At 61.4% G+C, this 20,272-nt stretch overlaps 2 protein-coding genes across 5 annotated transcripts; both read left to right on the top strand.

The window, feature by feature from the left end:
* Nucleotides 1–723: 723 nt before the first annotated feature.
* Nucleotides 724–13,931, top strand: DRC1 (dynein regulatory complex subunit 1; the record flags this gene model as incomplete). The annotated part of the gene is made up of 17 exons (XM_083831118.1): nucleotides 724–929; nucleotides 2,417–2,507; nucleotides 2,738–2,850; nucleotides 4,074–4,257; nucleotides 4,466–4,603; nucleotides 5,340–5,426; nucleotides 5,659–5,781; nucleotides 9,114–9,253; nucleotides 9,586–9,720; nucleotides 9,845–10,074; nucleotides 10,453–10,709; nucleotides 10,918–11,007; nucleotides 11,870–11,956; nucleotides 12,564–12,748; nucleotides 13,001–13,144; nucleotides 13,553–13,655; nucleotides 13,770–13,931. 17 exons carry the CDS (start codon nucleotides 724–726, stop codon nucleotides 13,884–13,886), a joined length of 2,430 nt encoding a protein of 809 aa, XP_083687244.1. The 3' UTR covers nucleotides 13,887–13,931.
* A 597-nt stretch (nucleotides 13,932–14,528) lies between these two features.
* TRIM35 (tripartite motif containing 35) lies at nucleotides 14,529–19,695 on the top strand. 4 transcript variants are annotated; one of them, XM_083830545.1, is made up of 7 exons: nucleotides 14,529–14,960; nucleotides 15,633–16,140; nucleotides 17,056–17,187; nucleotides 17,587–17,817; nucleotides 17,972–17,994; nucleotides 18,493–18,614; nucleotides 18,954–19,695. In XM_083830545.1, exons 1-7 carry the CDS (start codon nucleotides 14,725–14,727, stop codon nucleotides 19,517–19,519), a joined length of 1,818 nt encoding a protein of 605 aa, XP_083686671.1. In that variant the 5' UTR covers nucleotides 14,529–14,724; the 3' UTR covers nucleotides 19,520–19,695. The 4 variants fall into 4 exon arrangements, with proteins under 4 accessions (XP_083686671.1, XP_083686672.1, XP_083686673.1 ...); XM_083830546.1 differs by having other exon boundaries at nucleotides 14,533–14,960; nucleotides 17,092–17,187; XM_083830547.1 differs by having other exon boundaries at nucleotides 14,534–14,960; nucleotides 15,693–16,140.
* The last annotated feature ends 577 nt before the right edge of the window (nucleotides 19,696–20,272 follow it).

Raw genomic sequence — 20,272 nt, forward strand, 5'->3', positions numbered from 1 at the left:
CCCATGGTGGGCACAGCCATATCCAGCCAGATGAGAAAGGGGGAGCGTGAAACAGGCAGGGAAGGAGCAGCTCAGGAAAACTCAAGGGATTCTCAAATAAAGCTCCTGTCCTCACTCACTCGCTGTTGGGGTTGTGAGAAAAATCTCAGCAATTTTCTTCAGACAGGAATCTTCTGTGAAGCTATTTATTTTGTTTGCAATTGCAATGGCGGGCATCCTGTAAGCAGGAGTGCACAGTAAAAGTTTATCCTAACCTCATATTCCCTATTACCCGACGTGCGAGTAAGCAAAGACACTCAGCAATATCTACTTTTAATGCCATTAAGCAAGCCCCTATTCTTCCGTTCCTGGCTTTAATAATAACGAGTGTTTTATTCCGAAATGATTAGTGTGATTGAGCAAGCCCCCACTCTTCTATCCCTGGCTTCAGCTGGACGTGCTGCTGAGGGACACGGTTTATTGGTGACACCGGTGGCAGGGGGACGTTGGACCAGGTGATCTGGGAGGGCTTTACAAGCCTTGCTGGCTCTGTGTTTCCATGACGGAGCCCCCAGAACCCCACCAACACCCCACGGTTACCCCTTCCCACGGATACCCCCTTGCAGCCCCCACATCCAGCCCCCCCCACTTCGCCTCACCCCCCCCCCCGCCATCTTCCCCCCCTTCCCGCCGCCGCCGCACCGCGCATGCGCAGCGGCCGCGTTGCCTAGCGACGGGGGCAGCATGAGGCGCAGGGCGGGCGCGGAGGCGGCTCCGGGGGGCCAGGCCCCGGCCCCGACCCCGGCCCCGGCCCCGGCCCCGGCCCCGGCCCCGACCCCGGCCCCGGCCCCTCACGACCCGGACCCCGATCCCGGCCCCGATCCCGGCCCCGAGGAGCGCATCGCCGCTCGCCGCCGCCGCATCGCCGCCCGCCTCGATGCCAAGCGCCGGTGAGGAACGGGGAGCCCCGGGGCCCTCCCGCGGACCTGACTGGGCCGGGCCCGGCTCCCACCCGAGCAGCGCCCCCGGAACAGCGCCACTGTTCCACTGCCTGCTCCCCAAAATCCAGCGGCTGGTCGTGGATGGCTTCCTTTTCCCTGAGCTGGCACCCCCCAAACCAGGACCAGTTCACCCTGAGCTAATAGCCTGTCCTGAAGGGTTGTTAGGCGTTGGAATGGGCTGCCCAGGGAAGTGGTTGAGTCGCCATCCCTGGAGGTCTTTAAAAGACGTTTAGATGTAGAGCTCAGTGATATGGTTTAGTGGAGGACTTGGTGGTGTTAGGTCAGAGGTTGGACTGGGTGATCTTGGAGGTCTCTTCCAACCTAGATGATTCTGTGATCTCCCACAAGCTCAGGGACCATCCTCCTTGAGCAGGCACCAGGTCTCGGAATATCCCCTACCCCACACGGGCACTGGGCCTGAGCACCCCGACCATGAGCTGGCAGGGGGCAGGGACCCAGCGTGCCTGTGACAGCCTTCAGTGGGTCCAGGACCTCTCCCCCAGCTGGTTCTGGGTCAGGGACTGCCCCAAATCCCCGCTCCCTGCCAGTTGGCGCAGGGTCCCAGTTGCAAAGCGGCACTGGGTTAGGGTTAGGACAGCTTCAGCCTGGATCTGGAGCGGGTCAGTGCACCCTGCGGGCCAGGGCCAGGTCAGTTTCCTATATCAGGGGTCCCCAGCCCCCTGACCCTGTCCTGTCCCCAGCTCAGCACTGGGGCAGTGATTCCCCCTGCTCCAAGACAAGGCCCTGCCACAGACCATCTGCCCCCTGGACAAAATCAGCACCACACCAGTGGCTTCCTGGATCAGGCCCCAGCTGTTCCTTAAACTGGGACTCGCCAGCGATGGAGCACGCCTTCCCCCAAACCAGGACTGAACCGAGGTCCTCTTGCAAGCCTCAGCTGTCCCTCCGGGCTGGGTGGGATCAGAGCAGCAGGTGGCAGTACCCTGCCACCCTCCCCTGACCTGGGGCTGGGTCAGGGACCCAATCTTCCCCCAGCTGGGACTTGGGGACCTCCCTGGGCTGGAACTGCACCAAGGCATTGCCCCTTCCTCCCTGCCAGGCAGTTTTGGACCAGGCCTCAGCAATGCCATCCCCTTGAGCCAGAGCTACTCTGACCGAGTCGTGGGCACCACCCAACATCTCCTCCCCAAACCGAGAGGGAACCACAAGGTGCTTGGGGACCCCGTTGCCAAACCATGGGGCCAAACCTTAACGGTAACGTCCACTTCCACCCAAACAGGCTCGTTTTCCCCTTCCTGAGCTCAGAGCCTTTCCTTCAGGTGAGATCCCAGGGGACTAGAATGGGGTCAGTGATGACCCCCCAATGGGTCCAGACAGCTCCGTGTGGTGGAGCTGCAAGCTTTGCAAGGTGGTTTCTGAACATCAGGAAGTTAGTGTGGTGCAAAATGTTCTGTCTTTTCCTCCCCTCCGCCCAGGCAAGCCCTTGGAGAAGATGAGCCAAAGGAGGAGGCTAAGGAGGAAGAAGAGGAGAGAAGGAGCCACAAGGAGGTGGAGGAGAGCCAGCAGGTGTGGCAGTAGGACAGGAAGGTCCTCTCGTGTCCCTGACCTGTAGGCATTTGCTTTCACCCTTCTAGCTTTGTGCAGTTCCCAGCGTCACAGCAATCTCTACGTGAAAAGATGCAGTGACAGAAACTCCTCGGGAGCGGGGGGGAGGTGATTCCTGGGGCAAATCCCGAGTGTCCCTCCTTGCAGAGCTCAGCTCTCAGGGTGTGATGCGTGCACCTCCTCCTTCACAGAGGCTGGCCAAGCTGCTCTTCGAAGGCACGCAGCTGGTGACGAACATCCAGGTGGCTGCCGACTCGAGGGAAATGCAGAGGAGGGCAGAAGAGGCAGAGCTGAAGCAGCAGAGGTAAGAGGTTGTGCCGTGGGTCTGCGCCGCTGGGAAGGAGCAGTCCAGATGTCGGTGCAGCTCTCGGAGCACCTCGCAGGATGGTTATGTTGTGCCACATACTTGGGGTCTCCGTGCTTGAGAGGCACGGACACAGCTGCCCTCATTCCTGGCCGTCCAAGCAGCGCTCCTGAGCCTGGAGGTGCCACCCTCTGCTGAGGCGGCTCAGCAAACGGCCTCTTTCCGGCAGTTGCCCGCCATCCGTAGGCGTGAGGATGTGCTGGGACAGCCGCACGGGGCTCTGGTGTGTGAGGAGTGGGAGAAACGTGAGGCTGTGCTAGTCTGAGAAGCTGGATGTTGATGTTTTCACAGCAAGAGTGGTCAGATGTGGGGTCAGGGTGATGATGTAGGGATTTTCCTCCTTGGAGATCCTCAGCCCTTGCCTGGATGAGGCCCTGCACAGCCTGCTCTGACGTTCACGTTGATCCTGAGACTTTTCCAGCCTCGGTTATTCTCTGATCCCCTCTGTGTGGCTTCCCAGGCAAACACATCCTGCTCCGCCGGAGGAGCTGGGCGGTCTCCGAGGGACTGGCTCTTTCAGCCCTGCCTGCAGGGCACCGAGATCAGCTGGGAAACACCAAGTCCGAGCTCCTGGCTGCCTTTGGAGGGCACTGTAGGAACAGTTTATGGGAAACTGGCTGTAGCAAGAGCTCTGTCCCTTTTTCAGACGGTTTCCCAATAGGAATTTTGAAGGAACCAGGTGCTGTGCCCAGAAACTGCCCATAGAGGAGGTTTTGGGGTGGCAAGGGTGGGCTGCACATGGGAGAAGCTCAGCCCAGCTGCACGACCGAGCAGTGCCTGTGGATGCCTGAAGGGCCTTCTCCTCAGACGGGCATTTCTGCGTCCAGTGCGCTTTGAATTCCTTCCAGTTGCGGAACCCTTTGGTGCTCCAGGGACTCTGGAGCCTAACGGGTTACCTGAAGGGCTAAGCAGGCTTGGATCTGGCGGCTCCGGCAGCTCTGCTCAGAGGGTGCGGGGCACTGGGTCGGGCTGCGTCGCTGCGCTTGCGGGGAAGCTGCTGCTCCGCTGACATCTGGAAGGACACTTGTCAGATTCAGTCATGCAGGGGGGTGCTCCCGTGGCTCCGTACGCGGTGCGGGCCGCTGAACCGCGTCTGGAGCAGCTGAATAACCTGCTGCCCTGCCCCAGCGCCCCGTTTGCCTTGTGCTCCCCGCTGCCTGCAGGGTGAGGAAGCTGGAGGAGGAAGCCAAGTCCAGCGCCTCCGAGTTTGAGAAGATCGCCTCCAAGTGGGCCTCGGCTGAGGGTGTGACGGTCCCGCAGGAGCTGTGGCAGCTGCTGAACCAACAGCAGCAGCAGTGCGCGCTGCTTCTGGAGGAGAAGAACAAGCTCATTGGTGAACTGCGGCAGGTAGCACAGGGACCGTGGCAGTGGTGAACTGCCTTTCCTCCCACCTTCCCTCCCTGGAACCACCCCTGGACTCTCTAGCCCTTTGCCCTTGTCACCTCTTCCTCTTTGGAAAAGGCAGCATCTGGGTCTCACATTCTCTGTTAGCCCTGGAGGGTATTTCCTAGAAAAATACTTCTCTCTGATTTCAGCATCTCCTGTCCTCCTCCAGGAGCTGAAAAGCAAAGATGAGCACTATGTGCAGGCCATTAAGAAGCAGTCAGATGACATCCACCTGCTTCTGGAGAGAATGGAGGAACAGATCAGGACCATGCTGAAAGCTTACCGTCACAAACTGCATCACATTGAGGTACGGTCCGTTGGGTGGAGGGAGAGCCCAGTTAGAAAGCCTGCAGTCGCTCCCTCCTCCACATCTCTGGCAAAAAAGGCCTCAGGCTCGTTGCACGGGCTGGGCTGACTGCTGCCCGGAGCAGTGGGGCTGATATTTTGGTGAATGAGGCTGAAATACGTCTAAGCAAGAGTGCAGAATGGTGCTGAGTGCTGCGGGGCTGGTTTGTACAATGCTGTGAGTGGCCGTGGTTCAGCACAGAGCAACCTGGGAGCTTGTAGAAGCTGTTGCTGCCTGCTGGCTGGTTATCCGCCTCCCTAAAAGCCCCGAAGGAGCCTTGGGGTCATTTAGCCTTACCTTTCGCAGAGCACAGGAGGTCCCACTTCGCGGATCGAGTTTGTATTTGCTGATGAGTGAGGGCGCCTCCCCTCGTTTAACATCTCGTTAGGCGAAATCAAGTGGCTGTCAGACCCAGCTCCACTCCTAACCTGCAGACAGCGATTTCGTACTGGGTCTGGCTGGGACGGAGTTAACTTCCCACAGATTTCCAGCGAATTCTCGGGGCTACCCGGCACCACAGGCGTCCACCCCTCTGGGTGGCTGTTAGCAGCAGCGCCGGTGGGGCCGCAGCATCAGGTCTCCGCCTGTGAGAGGAGACGTCGGGCAGCAGCGCCAGATCCTCTCCTGGTGCGAACTGGTGTGAGGTGATGGTGAAGGGCTCGCCATCTGACGGTGAAGGGCTCTGCCTCCTTTACAGAAAGCTTTTGAGCTCGAGCGGCGAGAGCTGCTGGACAGCAACAGGAAGAAGTGGGAGGAGGCCATCCAGGCCCACAACACGAAACAGGTAACGTCCCCACGAGGTACGTAAAGGACCAGTGCTGCCGTCCGGCAGTGGGCTGCCGTGAAAGACAAGTGTGTGGGGAGGCGTCTGGCTCCCTCGGGCAGAGGGGCGGTTTTTCAGACCGCTCCGCTGGGGAATTAGCCGTGCACGACCTTGCTTTGCACTGGCTGAGGGAGCTGTGATCGTGGGAGGAAGCCGCCACCGTTAATGGATGGTGTTCTGCCTTTGCCCTCAGCTGGAATACCTGCATGCCCGCGTGAGGAAGGTGGAAGAGTTTGAGAAACAGCTGAATCAGCTGCGGGTGCAGGACGAGGAGGAGTATAACAGCATGAAGATCCAGCTGGAGAATGACGTGCAGGTATGGAAAGGGCGGACGCATGCCACGGGAGCGGCTCTCCCTGGGTTTTTCACTGTACTGCTGGCTCTGGGGGGCAGCTAACCGGAGTGAGAGCTGCACCTGGTATCTGCTCATCGCAGCTCTTCAGCCCCACATCAACAGGGTGATGGAGCTGTTTGTGTCGCATCTCGGTGGGACTCGCACTGCAGTGCCCGGCTGCCCTTGGCTCTTAGGTTTCTGTAGCACGTGAACTGGGATGAATGAAGCAGCTGGGAAGGCTGAGTGCTTTGTTACTTCTGGGATCGTGATCACTAGGAGAATCAAACAGTATGAGTGTCCTGACACCAGATCGTTTCAGATCGAACTAATTGCCTCCTTTACTGGGGTCCTTGGCCGAGGAAGTATGAGCTTTTCCCTCTGACATCTAACCACAGACCCACAATTTCTCTAATGCCCTTGAAGCCCACATCACACAAAAATTACGAGTTTGCCCTTACTGAGGTAGCCAGGCACGTGGTGGCAGAGCACGGCCCTCACACACCGCTGGCTGAGCAACCACTAGGCATCCACACCTCGGAGCCGTGGCTTCCCGGAGATACGGACACCTCTTAATCCACCAAATTGTCTGCGAGGAGCAGTGGGAACAAAGCAGCGCACCTCTGGCTTTCCACAACCCTGCTGGCCTGCAGCTCCAGTGCTTCCCTAGGCTGTGAGGTTTGGCACCCCGGTGTTTGCCCTAGGCTCTGAGATTTGGCTTTCCCCACCATTTTTTAGCCTCCTCAGCTCAGCAGAGGACCCGGCCGCAGCTGACACCTTACCTGCTCGCTGTCATTTGTCGTTTCCCAGGCTGCACGGTAGAAATGGGACATGTTGTTACATTTACTTTAGTAAGGCTCTTTGTTTATCCCTCGTGGTGTTCTCCTAGGAAGCCCAGGGATACGCGGGCTAGGGACGATGTCTGGAAGGTTTTGCACAACCACAGGGGAAGCATTACTGTCACAAGCTCCCTGTCAGCCTGAAGGGGCAAGTCCAGGGGGCCAGTCCTGACTCCGTGCCTTCTTCATCTTCATTTGATAACCCGGAGGGCGATACAGTGTGTAACGTCCAAAAACAGCCCTGAAACACTTGGGGAGGGAGGCAGCAGCACGCTGGAGATCAAGGTTCACAAATGACACCGTGGTGCTGTTGTAAAAATGCACCTGCTATCTCTAGCTGCAGTTTCAGGAGGGTTTTACGTAAGGCAGGGAAGTAACCGTTCCTCTCGGCTTTGTACCTACGTGTCCTTGTCCAGGTTTGGCGACACGCGAGGGAGTAGGGGGGAGAGTCCTGAACAGAGCAAGCAAACAAATGACCTGTAATAAAAGGGTGAAAGACTGGCTCTGTTTAGACAAGGGGAGAGGTTTGTGTTGGGAGATTTGTCTGCAAATATGCACAGTTCAATGGGATGGAGGAGGAGAATGACTTCTCTGCGTCTGTACTAGATGCAAGTAAAAGTTACGGATTTGAGTTTTGGTGGGGAAGATTTAAATTAACCTTCAGATCAAGGTTTGAGATTTCAAGCTAGGAAAGCTGAGAAATGGCAAGGATTTGCTTGGTGGTTATCAGGAGCGTCAGTGCCGTTGGTTTGCTCTTCTTTGATGCAGGGTTTTAGGAATAGCATAAATCAACTTCTGCTGGGCCTGGCTTGGTAAAGTTGTTCCCTCAGTGGGGCAGAGGGATGAGCAAGATTTGTGTAACTCTTTACAGCCCAGACTTCACCTTTCCAGCTCAGGGATAAGAAAAGAGAAGTGGGAAACACCTAATTTCCTCATTAACAGGTGATGTCACTGTCCGGAGGTGTCTCTGAAACAGAGCTTAGTCGAGAGCTAAAGATGAAGACTGTGTTTTTGAGGCTAATTAGTATTCCCCGGTTTTATGAGATGGTAGTCAGCATTTTAATTGCGGGGTTTGGGCCATGGCTTTTCTCTGTCTGCTGCAAGGGGAACGTCCCTTGTCCCTGCAGGGATTTGCCTTCATCATCTCTTTAGGCAAGCTTTGATCCCAGGCCAGTGGGACTGCTGCTGGGTGTCTAAGCATGTGGTGAAGAGCTGGGTCTCTCTGCTGTGCAGTTTGCTGTGACCTTGAAGGAAATTCTCCCCTCAGAGGGCGGTGAGGCACTGGCACAGGCTGCCCGGAGAAGCTGTGGGTGCCCCATCCCTGGAGGTGTTCAAGGCCGGGTTGGACGAGGCCCTGGGCAACCTGATCCGGTGGGCGGCATCCCTGCTATGGCAGGGGGTTGGAACTGGGGGGGCTTTGAGGTCCCTTCCATCCCAAACCATTCTGAGATTCTGTTCTTCTTTCTCTGCACAGCTGAGCCAGTAATTGATGCTTTTATACGGGGCTACGTAGCAACTTAATTCAAATCACTTTCTATTGTGGAAGAAATCTTTCTGGGCCACCCCAGTAAAGCACTGCGCTGTAAATTTTTTCAGTAGCAGATTTTTGCCTCCTCTCCCACATGGAACGTGCTCAAACTGATGAATTAAATTATGCAAGGCCCCAGCACTGCCTCTCATCCATCCACGCAGCCGCGCTGCCCACACCCCACTGAGTCTGGGGTTCCCCGGATCGCGTGCCGTCACGTCCCCTTGAGCTTCTTTCCGAATGGCATTTAGGGCTGACAGAGAGCAGCAATCGTAGGTAGGGTGTGATGCCTTCCCGCTGAAAGCAGCACCCCCGGGAGACAGCAGCAATCAGCCCTGGAAGCGGCTCTTCTCTCCGTCAGCTGTTGAGCAAATGGGGTGCTGAGAAGCCAAGAAAGATGTCTCCATCTCAGCTGTGGAGTAATGGGGAGGGCTCGCTGTCTGCTTCGTGTCCTCCAGGCTACACAGCGAGACATCACGTTCGCAAATGCGTCAGTGCAGAAAGAGAAGCGTTAGTTATTTTGTTCTGGTTTCTGCGAGACCTGGAGTTCATGCAGTCACTCCTTTGCGCGCCTTCCTCCAACTTCTGCGCCTTTTGGCTAATTCAACGAAACCGGCAGGAGGGCAGGGGTCCCAAAGGCACGCAGTTCTTAAAACTGCCGTGAAAATCAGCAGCTAAGGTGAGGAGCGAGGCCCGTGTTAGTGCCCCGGTGAGTGTAAGCTGGGTACAGCTTCAGTCCCTTCTCCTTTCCCCAGAAATGGTCCTGCAGCATGGACAGCCAATATCTCCATCACTCACCAGCGCGTGCCACGTGGCCAGCCAGGCAGGAGGGGTTAGCTGGGAGAAATTGTAGGAAGATGGGACCTGGAGGTGCAGACTCAGTAAGATCCGGGCTTCAGTGTGGCTTTTGCTCACGGCACAGCTCCTTTTCGTGTTTTCTGAAATGCCAGAACCTGGAGAGGCAGCTCCAGCAGACGAAAGCCGCCTATCTGCTGAACCAGGAGAAGCTGGAGTACAACCTTCAGGTGCTTAAGAAGCAGGATGAGGAGAACACCATCACCAAATCCCAGCAGAAGAGGAAGATCAACAGGTAACAGAAACATCCCTGGGAGATGGGCTCTGCCTTACCCACTGTCACCTCCCAGTATTTTATTTTATTTTATTTTATTTTTTTTGTGGAAACTGCCACCTAGCACAGGCCGGTGACCTCTGTCCCAGCCCATCCCAGGGCAGGGCCATCCCCAAAGCAGTTTGAATAAGCTAGCAGTGGGGAAACTCTGCCAGCTGGGTCAGGGTCAGTCAGGCCTCGGCACTGAGTAGTCCCTAGCAGATAGGCAGCCCCAAGTCCCGGAGCCTTCATCCACGCTGGAATTGCCCGGAGGTGCCTCTTCGGGAACCCCCAGCTTTGCTGTCCCTCTTCAGGCTCCACAGCTTACTGAATAACCTGAGAACAAAACTGGAGAAACAAGAGAAGCAGTTCAGGGAGGAGAACCAGAGCCTGGCAGCTGACTGCGAGCGCATCACAGGGCAGTGCAAGGAGGTGCAGAAGAGGATGAGGTGGGCTGCGTGCGGGGGCCTGGCCACCCACCCCTGACGAGGCCTCAGAGTGAGGTACGAAGGGAAGCTGACTCGTTTTGGGGCACAGGGCCTGCTGCCATGGTGCTTTCTCTCTCCCGCACAGGCAGTTCGCTGCTAGCAACGCTGAGAAGTTCACGGAGGTCTGGCTTATGAACGAGCAGGAAGCCAAACGGCTGGTGCGGAAAGCCCTCGATGCAGATCGCATCATTCACACCCAGCAGCTGGGGCTGCCCTGGGAGGAGCCTCGGTACTGGTTCCTCAACAACGTCGGCCCCCTCAGGCGTTACAAGGCAAAGAGGACGGCGACCAAGCTGGCTGCTGAGGTCCTGGCAGGTGGGACACAGCCTCAGCGCCCCTGTGGCACTGGGAGACCCTCACCTTCCTCCGTGAGAGCCCCTTCTGTCTCTCCGTTCTGTCTCTCCTGTCTTTGCCATCGCAAGGTGGGATCTTACTGACTCTGTGAGCCCAGCCAGGGTCTGGAATGCGTCCAGCTCTGAGTTGGCTCGTGCCGAGGCAGCCTGGGGAGCCAGCGTCTCCCAGTTCCAAGTGAGCTACCCCAGAGCCAGCTCGCATCCTGGGCTCTTTGGGCTGCTTTCCAGGTCTCAGGGAACAGCTGTGATTTCCCTGGTGTCCCTACAGTGTTCAGTGCTGGTTTGGGGAGTGCAGTCGTAGCATACAAAGACTTTTTCAAACCCTTTTTCTGTGTTTCAGAGAGCAGCTGTGGAGGAGAGGAGGAGGAGGACAAAGAGGAGGAGAAGGAGAAAGAGGAGGAGAAGGAGAAGAAGGAAGAAGTGGGGAATGGAGAAGGAGGAAAAGAAAACATAGCAAAGGCTGAGGAGAAGGAAGAAGTGAGTGACGGAGAAAGAAGAAAAGAAAGCACAGCAAAGGCTGGGGATAGAGTCACACCTCTGAAAAATATCTCCAGGAAGACTGCCAAGAGGATCCTGGAGCTCTTGAGTGACGAGTCGGTGAGTGGCGATGCAGCACCTGCCCTGATCGGGAAGGGCGGGCTGCCGAGGAGCATCCTCACGCTGCCCAGCTGCTGCCAGCCCTCCCCGTGCAGCCTGCGCTTGCAGGGTGGTGCAGCCATACCATGGGCTGGCTGCAGGGGGCTGAGTTCCGGGCGTGGACGGAGACGCTCCTGTTCCTATGCTTCCTCTTTGTGTGTCTCCCGAGGGTTTCCTCATTGAGAGAAAGCTGCTGAGGCCGCTGCGCGCACTGGGAAAGCACGAACGCACCCTCCTGAGGCTCGACTCCATCTTCTCGGTGAGTTGTCAGTTCACAGAATCACCTAGGTTGGAAGAGACCTCCAAGATCACCCAGTCCAACCTCTGACCTAACACTTAACAAGCCCTCCACTAAACCGTATCACTGAGCTCTACATCTAAACCCGTCAGGGGCTGCCGGGATGCATTTCCTGTGGGAAGGCTGCCAGTCACACGTGAAAGCTCTGGACGCAGGACACGGTGGCCCAAGAAATGGCCCCAGAAAAATGACTGGGTGCATTTCGGGAGGGACAAATAGATGTAGGCCGGAAAAATCGTGTCCCAAAGGGTGGGAGCCAGCCAGGGAGGCAGCCGTTCGTTTAGGCCGCAGACTAAGCGTTGGGAGAAAGGAAGCCACGTGTCACACGCGTAGCCACGAGGGTGTCATAGCAGTCACAGTGTTTTGTTCTGCGCCGCTCAGGCCGCTTCACAGAGGGGGCACAAAATCCAAGAGCGGCCTTCAGAGATGCACGGGGTTGTTGCGCAGGGCAGGCGAGGCGCCTCTGCCACGTGTGGCGTGGGACTGAGCCGCCCAAGGGACGTCCAGCTGGGCCGCTAGGGGCACTTTGCGGCGGGGAGGGGAGAGAAGCACCACAGGAGGGCAGGAAGCACCGTGGCCGGGTACTTCGTGGCTCAAGGCCGTCCTGCTGATAGTTGACACCTCCAGGCCCCCCTGCTCTGTTCTCAGACGCTCCCATGCACAGAAACCTCCGTCTGTCTCACGCAGACCCCATCTTACCGCTCACCCCCCTCTCAGGTCCTGCCACAGCCCTTGGCAGAAGGGCACCCTGAAACATGCGGTTCGTTTAGCTCCCCCTCCCACGGTGCCTCAGAGACGCTAGCCACGTTCCTCTGCCCCCCAGGCCCTCGAGATCGACAGCGAGGATGACCTGCGCCGGCTGGTGGATTTCTTCCTGAAGTACAAAGCCCAGGAGGCGGCTCTCAGCCAGGTGGGACTGCAGAGACAGCAGTGGGGAGAGCCGAAGGGGGTGCGGAGAAGGGGAAGCAGAACATCGCCTGAACCCCTGGGGCAGGGAACGTTACGGTGACCCTGAAATGTTTCCCCGTGACTGGAGGAAGGAGGTGAACGGTGCCAGGGCCGCCCTGCAGCCACACACCCAGGGACATAACCCACCCGGCGCGGGGAAACCGGGCCAGCGCGCCCAGCCCCAGCCCTTCCAGGGGCTCATGGCAGGGCAGTAGCGGAGGTGGAGCTGGGTGGATCCCAACAAAACATTTAAACCAGGTCCCTCGTTTTAGCAATTCTGTCCCCAGGGATGTAGCCAGGCAATGCCAGTCGACCTCCAAGCTGGAGAACACCCTGGCCCATTTTCTGTGGCGCAAAGCAGAGCCTAGGGTAAAAAAAGAGGCTGAGGGGTTGTGAGGATCTTCTGCCGTGGCTGCCCAGGGCCTCTTGCACATGCGTTCTTGCCCGAGCTCCCTAAATATGCTAGAGGACAAAGCTGCGGGTGGCTGGAAGCCCAAGGTGGCTTTTGGGGAGGAGGAGGTGGTAGAAGGGCACCGTGCCCAGCCTGCTGACCTTCCTTCCGCAACCAGGGAAGCCCGGGTGGAGAAGATGTCACGGATCTGCGGGAGGACAGAGCGGGCAGTGAGTCCGGTGCCCAGAGTGATGAGCTCAAACCTCCTCAGAGACCGCTGGGCTCCCTTCCGTCTGCGTACATCCGCGCTGATGATGTCCTAAGGATCCTGAAAGCGTTCGTTCAGGGCTTTGACAAGCCGAGGTAGGACTAAGGGCAGGGCAGAGCAGTTGTCACTGGGAGAGAGCAAGGCAGTGCTGGGACAAGGGGACAAGGGGCTTTGGGGTTGTGTGGGCAGGGCTGGGGGACACCGAATTGCCTTTGAGGCAGCTGATCCCACAGCAGCTGCGGGGGTCTGTGATGATGGCGAAGGCGCTCAGCGCAGCTGAAGGCTGCGGGGCTGTTTGTCCCCCACGAAGGATTGCGCCCCTCAGGGCTTTGTTCTCTGTCCCTCAGGGAGGAGGACGGCTCAGCAAAGGAGGTGCTACGGGTTCGGGACAGCTCCAAGGACGGGGAGTACTGGGAAGCCCTGGCACACGTTATCCCAGAGAGAACTCTGAAGCTGTGGGACGCGCTGGCGGCGGCGCTGGAGGAATATTAGTGAGCGCCTGGCTCCTGGGGACGGGGCAGGCTGGTGGGGAGCTCAGGAGGGGCTGACCCCGTGGCCTTGCTGCGAGAGGGGTTTGCCAACGTGGTTGACGCTGCTCCTGCGGGCAGGGGCTCAGCAGGGAGCTCTGCGACGTCCCCTGGGTGGCCGAGGGGGTGAGTGGGAGCGGTGTGCGGGGCTGCCTTTGTGGGGCTGCCGGCTCTCAGTGGCAGGAGAGCGGTGCTGGTGCTGGGTCTGTGCCGGAGAGCAGCCCGAGGGCACCCAGCGGGGAGGCGGAGGCGGCCCACCTCCCCGTATCCCTGCAGGTGGGCTTCGCCGGGCTCTCTGGGACCCCAGGGACCCTGCTGCCACCTCCCCGCCCGTCCCTGGGGGCCGCCTTAACTCTGCCCTCCCCGCAACAGCACCGTCCTCAGGCGGAGGGCCAGCCTGCTCGCCGAGCTGGACGAGCTGCAGCAGCAGAACGTGGAGCTGTGCCTGATGCTGGAGCGGTACGGCGCCTCCGGGGTGAGAGCGCGGCGTCCCCCCGCAGCACGGGGACGTGTCCCCCGGCTGTCCCCACGCAGAGGACGTGGAGGCAGGGACCTGGACGCCGTCACCACCGGGTTCCTCTCCCCGCAGGTGACCAGCAAGCCGCCGTCCCCTCCCGCGCAGTGCCTGGATCTGGAGCTGCTCTGCCCCGGGGGAGCACGAGGAGTGCCGGGGGCTCTTCTCCGCCCCAAGCTGTTGCCGCCGTGAGCCAGGGCTTCCTGGCCGGGGCTAATAAACCTCTCCCACACCTGGGCCAGGCGTGAGTGTGTGTGTGTGTGTGTGTGCGCGTACCTTCCAAGCGCTCCTCTCACCTCTGAAGGCGCTGGGGGGCAGCGGGGCTGCGTCGCTGTCCCAGCCCATCGTTTCCCGTGGTGGGAGCCGGGGGCGGTCGGGGCACCACGGCTGCGGGACCCCTCCAGGGGGCCTGAGCCAGGACCCCGCTCCCTGACCCCTTCCAGTCCTTCCACCTTGTGGTCCCTCGGCATCCTCCTTGGCCAGAGTCCTGCTGCCAGCTCCCGCACCTCCCTGGGGAGGTGTTTGTGCTGCTGGAAAATCCCTGCCAGAGCTTCTGAAGGCCTATGGGGTCTGTCCCTTGCAGACTCCACCCAAACAACCCACCCCCAGTTATTTTTCCCTCATCAGTCCCAGCTCTGTACCCAAATTCCACGCTTCCGGGCCGATACCAGCCCAAAGCAGTGCCAGGGGAGGAATTATCCTGAGGAATGCCGCGTCGCGTCCCTCCCGCTCCCTGCTTCACCCCAGGCACGTCTCGCTCCCAGCACGGGTGTCCAGGCCGGCTTTATCTTGACCTTTATCTTTACCCTTGACTCCCCTGCGCGGCACCAGCGCTTTCTCACTGCGCGTGCATACCAGAGCAGCACAACACCCTCCTCTGCTCGCTGCCTATCTTGTGCCCTTGAAAATCGTTTTCAGCCTCCTCCTGCTCCCCGCCGGGGGCCCTGCCAGGGCTGATGCCCCTTATGGGGCCGCTGTCCTTACGGGGCTGGGGGCGCCAGCCCCGGGACGAGCCCCGCGCCCCGTGAGGATGCTCCGGGGGGCAGCAGCAGGGCAGCGGCAAGCCCGGAGGGGGCCGGGCCGGCTGCCGAGAGCCCTCCCCGCAGCCCGGCCCCCTCCCGCCCCGTTCCGCCTCCCGGGGCTCCCTCGCCGCCGCCAGCCCGGTGCGAGCCCCGGCCCCGGGATGCTGCCGGCCCCCGCACGGCCCCCGCACCGCCCCGCACGGCGGAGGGGACGCTGCAAACGCTGCCGCTCGCCCCCCGCAAGGTACGGGGCACCCGGGGGGGTGGGGGGGACACCGGGTACCGGGGGGTCCAGGCACCGGGGTGGGGATCCGGGACACCGGAGTGGGGGTCCGGGCACCGGGATGGGGGTCCGGGCACCGGGGGTGGGGGGGGTCTGGGCAGCGGGGGGGGCACCTGGGGTAAGGGGACAGACCCCGGGGTGGCACCGGGGGGAAGGGACAGGGCACCTGGGGCTGGGGGGCGGGCACCGGGGGCGAGGAACCGAGCACCGGGGGCGAGGAGCCGAGCACCGGGGCTGCACCGGGGCAGGGGAAGCGGCCGCCGGGGTTGCGCCGGGGGCGAGCATCCGGAGCGGGGGAAAAGCACCGGGATCCGAGCACGCCACCGCGGGTACTGGGGGGGGGGGGCGGCTTTCCGGGGATAAGGGGGGGGCTTGCGGTGATTTTGCCGGGGTCGGGCGCTGGGGCTGCAGCGGGGCTGGGGCTGCGAGCACGGGCACGGGACCGGGACGAGCCCCGCGCACGGTGCGGCCACCGGCGGCTCCTGCCCCGCAGCATCCCGGAGCCCGCCCGGGGCCGCCGGCAGTGGCCCGGAGCGGTGTCACTCAGGGCCGGTGCCCGGCCGGGAAGGGAGCCGGAGGGGGTGAGTCAGAGGCAGGAAGCCGATTGCATCAGGAACGGGGCTGTTTTTCCAGTCGGGGCTCTCGGAAACCCGGCTCCTGCCTCCCTCCAAGCCTCCTTCCCCCCGTCCCCAGCGCCATGGAGAAGGGAGCCAGCCCCCCGCCCGGCAGCTCGGTGGCCTTGGCCTCGTCCTCCACGGCCACCTTCAAGGAGGAGCTGCTGTGCCCCATCTGCTACGAGCCCTTCCGAGAGGCCGTGACGCTCTGCTGCGGCCACAACTTCTGCAAGGGCTGCGTGAGCCGCTCCTGGGAGCACCGGCACCACGTGTGCCCCGTCTGCAAGGAGGCCTCCTCGCTCGACGACCTCCGCGTCAACCACACGCTCAACAACCTGGTGGAGATGATCCTCAAGGAGGAAGGGCAGCGGCGGGGCCGCCCGGCCGCCCTCTGCACCGTGCACCAGGAGGAAGCCAAGCTCTTCTGCCTGGACGACAAGGAGCTGGCGTGCTTCGCCTGCCAGAGCTCCAAGCAGCACGAAGGGCACAAGATGCGGCCGGTGCAGGAGACGGCCGCGGATTTCAGGGTGAGTGCGAGATGTTCCGGGAAGGAGGGGGGATCGGTTGCATGGGGAGCACCCCGACATCTGGAGGGCTGCGGCCCGCGCGCACCCCGGCACGTACGCTTGCGCCCGCCGGGGTGAAGCCACCACGCTGCGAGGGCGGGTCCCCAGCACCGCTCCTGCCCCTGCGGCACCGCTGCCGACGCTCTGCCTGGCTTCATCACCGCCCGGTGCCACCCCGTCCCCGAGGGCGCAGCGCTTCGCCCCAAAAGCCTGCGGTGAAGGGGAGCTGCTCCGAGGGCTTGGGAGGGGTTTGGAGAGCCGCCCGCTCCCCGCGTTTTTTTGGCTCGCCGGGCTGAGCCGGATCCAGCCGCGCCGGTTGGTGCAGCAGCGCCTCGGGGCTGGGAGCGCTGATTTTTGGGGAGGGGGGTTGCACAACCCAGCCGGCTGCTCCCGGCCCCCCGCAGAGCCGGGGGGGGGGGACGCGGGAGAGGCAGCCCCGAGCCCAGCCCCGCGGAGCCACGCGGGCTGCGGAGGAGGAGGAGGAGACGGGGCTGGGGCCAGGCACCGTGCCAGGACCCGCCGCTGCCGTGACTCAGCCCGCGGGGAGCACGCCAGATTTCAAATGTCGCGGGGCGGCTGTTCCGCACGCAGCCGGCTTGGCGGGCTGCCCACGGTGTGATAGGCACAGGGGCAGGCCGGGATTTGACAGTGCATTTAAAAAAAAAAAAAAAAAAAGGGCTCGAAAACGAGGTGGAGGACTTGCCATGGAGCCAACGTCCTCCGCCTCGCTGGTGCACAGCCCCGAGGTGCGGGTGGGCAGCGCTGGCAGACTGCGGCTGCAGGAGGGGAAGGGATGGACTGAGCAAGGATCCTGCTTAACCGCGTCCTGCTGGGGTTGGGGCTCTTGTCTTTCCGCATTTGAAACCCGGGGCGTAGGCTCGCGAGGGTCCTGAAGGCGTCTCCCCCCCGCAGGCCAAGCTGAAGAACATGGAGACCTCCCTGCGGGACAAGGTGAAGGATTTCGGGGCCGTGCACCGCTCCTACGAGTCCATCTCCAAACACAACCAGGTGCGAGGCTGGCACTGGGGTGGGGGCAGCCACACGGTCCCCCCCCGGCAGGGTGACAACGAGCCCAGCTCCCCGCACATGCATGCACACGCAGGCACACGTGTGTACACACACCCTGGGCAGGAACGCAGCCAGCTCCGGGGTGGAGGCTGCACCCGTCCTGGGCTGCTCCATCGCCCAGTGAGGACGGTGATGCCGGGAGGAAGGACTCGGAGGTGGCGTGGGGTGGCGCCCGCCTTGGCAGCGGGGCCATTTATTTTGGGGAGGGCAGCTCCCAGCGAGAAGCTCGGCGAGCGCCAGAGCTGGCCGAGCATTTTGGGGAGGACGGAGGGGAGCCCGGGGGGTGCTGAGCACACGGGGGCTCCCGTGGGGAAGCCGTGACGTCCCCACTCCGGGCAGGTGGAAGCCGTGCGGCTGGAGGAGCAGATCAAGAGGGAGTTTGAGAAGCTGCACGAGTTCCTGCGGGACGAGCAGAAGGCGCTGCTGTCGCAGCTGCAGGAGGAGACGCGCCACAAGCACGGCCTCATCGAGGGCAAGATGAAGCGGCTGTCGGACGAGAGCCGGGCTCTGCTCAACGAGGCCCGCCAGCTCCAGGCCGACCTCACGGAAGACGACTACACCTTCCTCATGGTAAAGCCCCGCCGGGGTGCTGCCCGTGCCCTGGGGTCCCCGTGGCTCCACCAAGCAAGGGCACAGCGGCTCTGGGCGATCCTCGGGGCATTTGCAAGCCCCCAGGACCCCATACAAGCAGAGGTTTGATGCCCGGTGTCTCCTTCTCTTTCAGACCCACAAGAACCGCAAGCGCAGGTGAGTCCTGGCCCCGGCTGCGTCCCCCGTATCCCTGCCCACGGCACAAAGCGAGGTCTCTGCCCTGTGCAAGGTCCTGTGCCCGCACGTCCCCTCCTGCTGTGGCCGCTCGGGGCAGCGTGCTCCAGCGGGACAAGGTGCTGGGGGCCCCCATGGGTGCCTCAGGCAGGGAGAAAGCACCCAGACATGAAGCAGCATTGCAGGTTTGGGGTTGAAGCATTAAAACCCCGATAGTGGAAGAGGGGCATCCGTGGGATTTTGGTGCTGGGACCTTCCCAGTATGATTTGCAGCCCCCTCCCTGGGATGAGAGCAAGGTGGGGGCCCAGGGGCTAGGGCAGGACCTTCTCTTGCTCTGCTCATGCACCGAGCCCTGCTGGGGAAGCCAGCCCAGGAGGAGATGCAGGGTGCTGGTAGGGAAGCCCCTGCAGAAACCCGGGGTGCCAGGAGACCCAGCCCAGCCCCTGCCTCCACCCCGACCCGGCTCTGTCCTGCCCTAGGATCGCCTGCACGGCCGAGGAGCCAGAGGCTGTGCCCTCAGGGATGCTCATCGACGCCGCCAAGTACCTGGGCTCGCTGCAGTACAACGTGTGGAAGAAGATGCTGGACATCATCACCGTAGGTGAGGCACCAGGGGACGTGGGGGTGCCTCCCAAAGGGCGAGAGCAGCCTTTGCACGGGGCAGCCTGGGGGCGATGGGTGCTGGATCAGTTGTGCCTGCCTCTGATGGGGCTGGGGAGATGGGGGTTGGAGAGCAAGAAAGTGCTCTGGGGCACTTGCTCCCCAAAAAGGAAGCCCCAGAAAGTGCATTTCTCCATGTAGGGCAGGGCTTGTGCCTTTGGTTGTCCCCAGAAAGGAAAGGATGGGTAGGTGGGTGCTTGCAGGGCTGCGCTCCCCCCCCATAAAGCTCATCCCCGTGGCAAGCCAGGCTCGGCCCTCCTAACGCTTGTCCCCATTGCAGTCCCCTTCAGCTTCGACCCCAACTCCGCTGCGGGCTGGCTCTCGGTGTCCGAGGACCTCACCAGCGTCACCAACGGGGGCTACAAGCTGCTGGTGGAGAACCCCGAGCGCTTCACCTCGGCCCCCTGCATCCTGGGCTCCCGCGGCTTCTCCGCCGGCTTCCACACCTGGGAGGTGGACCTGGGTGGCATCACGAACTGGCGGGTGGGGGTGGCCCGGCCGCGGGGGGGCACCCACTGGACCTTCCACCACGACGCCCGCTCCGGTTTCTGGTACATCTACCGCCTGCCCGGGGCGGACGGCGAGACGTGCCGGGCGTCCAACGCGGCTCGCTCGGAGGCGGCGCTGGGCGACCTGGCGCGGATCCGGGTGGAGCTGGACTGCGACGAAGGGGAGCTCTCCTTCTACGACGCCGACCGCAAGACCCACATCTACACCTTCCACGAGAAATTCGGGGGCACCGTCTTCCCCTACTTCTACGTGGGGGGCACGCCGGTGGGCGCGCTGCCCGAGGCGCTGCGCATCTGCCCCCTCCGGGTGCGCGTCCACGAGGACGTCCCCATGTAGCTGCCGCCGTGCCCCCCCCCATCCCGTGCCGCCTCTGCCTGCAGCCGGGGCTCCCCGGGTGCTGTTTTAAGGCAAGCTTTCCCTGGGAAAAAAAAAAAAAAAAGGGAAAAAAAAGAATTTATGTATGTACCGCCTGTTTTTTTTTAATCTTTAATAAACATCCAGTTCTTCTGGTATTGCTGTGTCAACATTTCTCAACATCTGTCCCCAGACTGCTCTGGCTCCTCTCCTGCTCCTCCAGCAAGCGAGCTCAGCCCTCCCAGCCTGGGGGCTGTAAATAGAAAATGAAAGCAGCCGGGGGCTTTCCGAGCTCGTACAGTGGTGCTGCAGCTCGGGGAGCTCCAGGACTCCCTGCTGTGGGTAAAACAACCCAAGGGGGGAAGCTGGGAGAGCTGGCAGAGCCCGGCTGGATGTGGGCAGAAGTGCACATTTCCCTCTGCAAGAATAACCGCCAGTGGGGACATCGGGGACGGCAACGTCCCTTCTCTTCCAACCCTCCTGCCCCGGACTTCAAGGGACCTTTCCATAAATCCCCGGCTCCAGATGTGCAGTTTGTGTTTGGAGGCGCAGAGGTGGGACGGAGGGGACAAAAAGCTCCTCTGGAGCAGGGCCGCCAGCCTCGGGAAAGCCTGGAGGAGCGGTGAGGACTCAACAGCGGCCGCCCCTTGTCCCCACGTCCCCTCCGAGCATCCTGAACGCCCGTGGGCGTGAGCGCCGTGATTGAGCGACTTTTGCTTTGCATCAAAAAAAAAA

Source organism: Anser anser (genome assembly GCF_964211835.1).
Source record: "Anser anser genome assembly, chromosome: 3".
NCBI lineage: Eukaryota > Metazoa > Chordata > Aves > Anseriformes > Anatidae > Anser > Anser anser.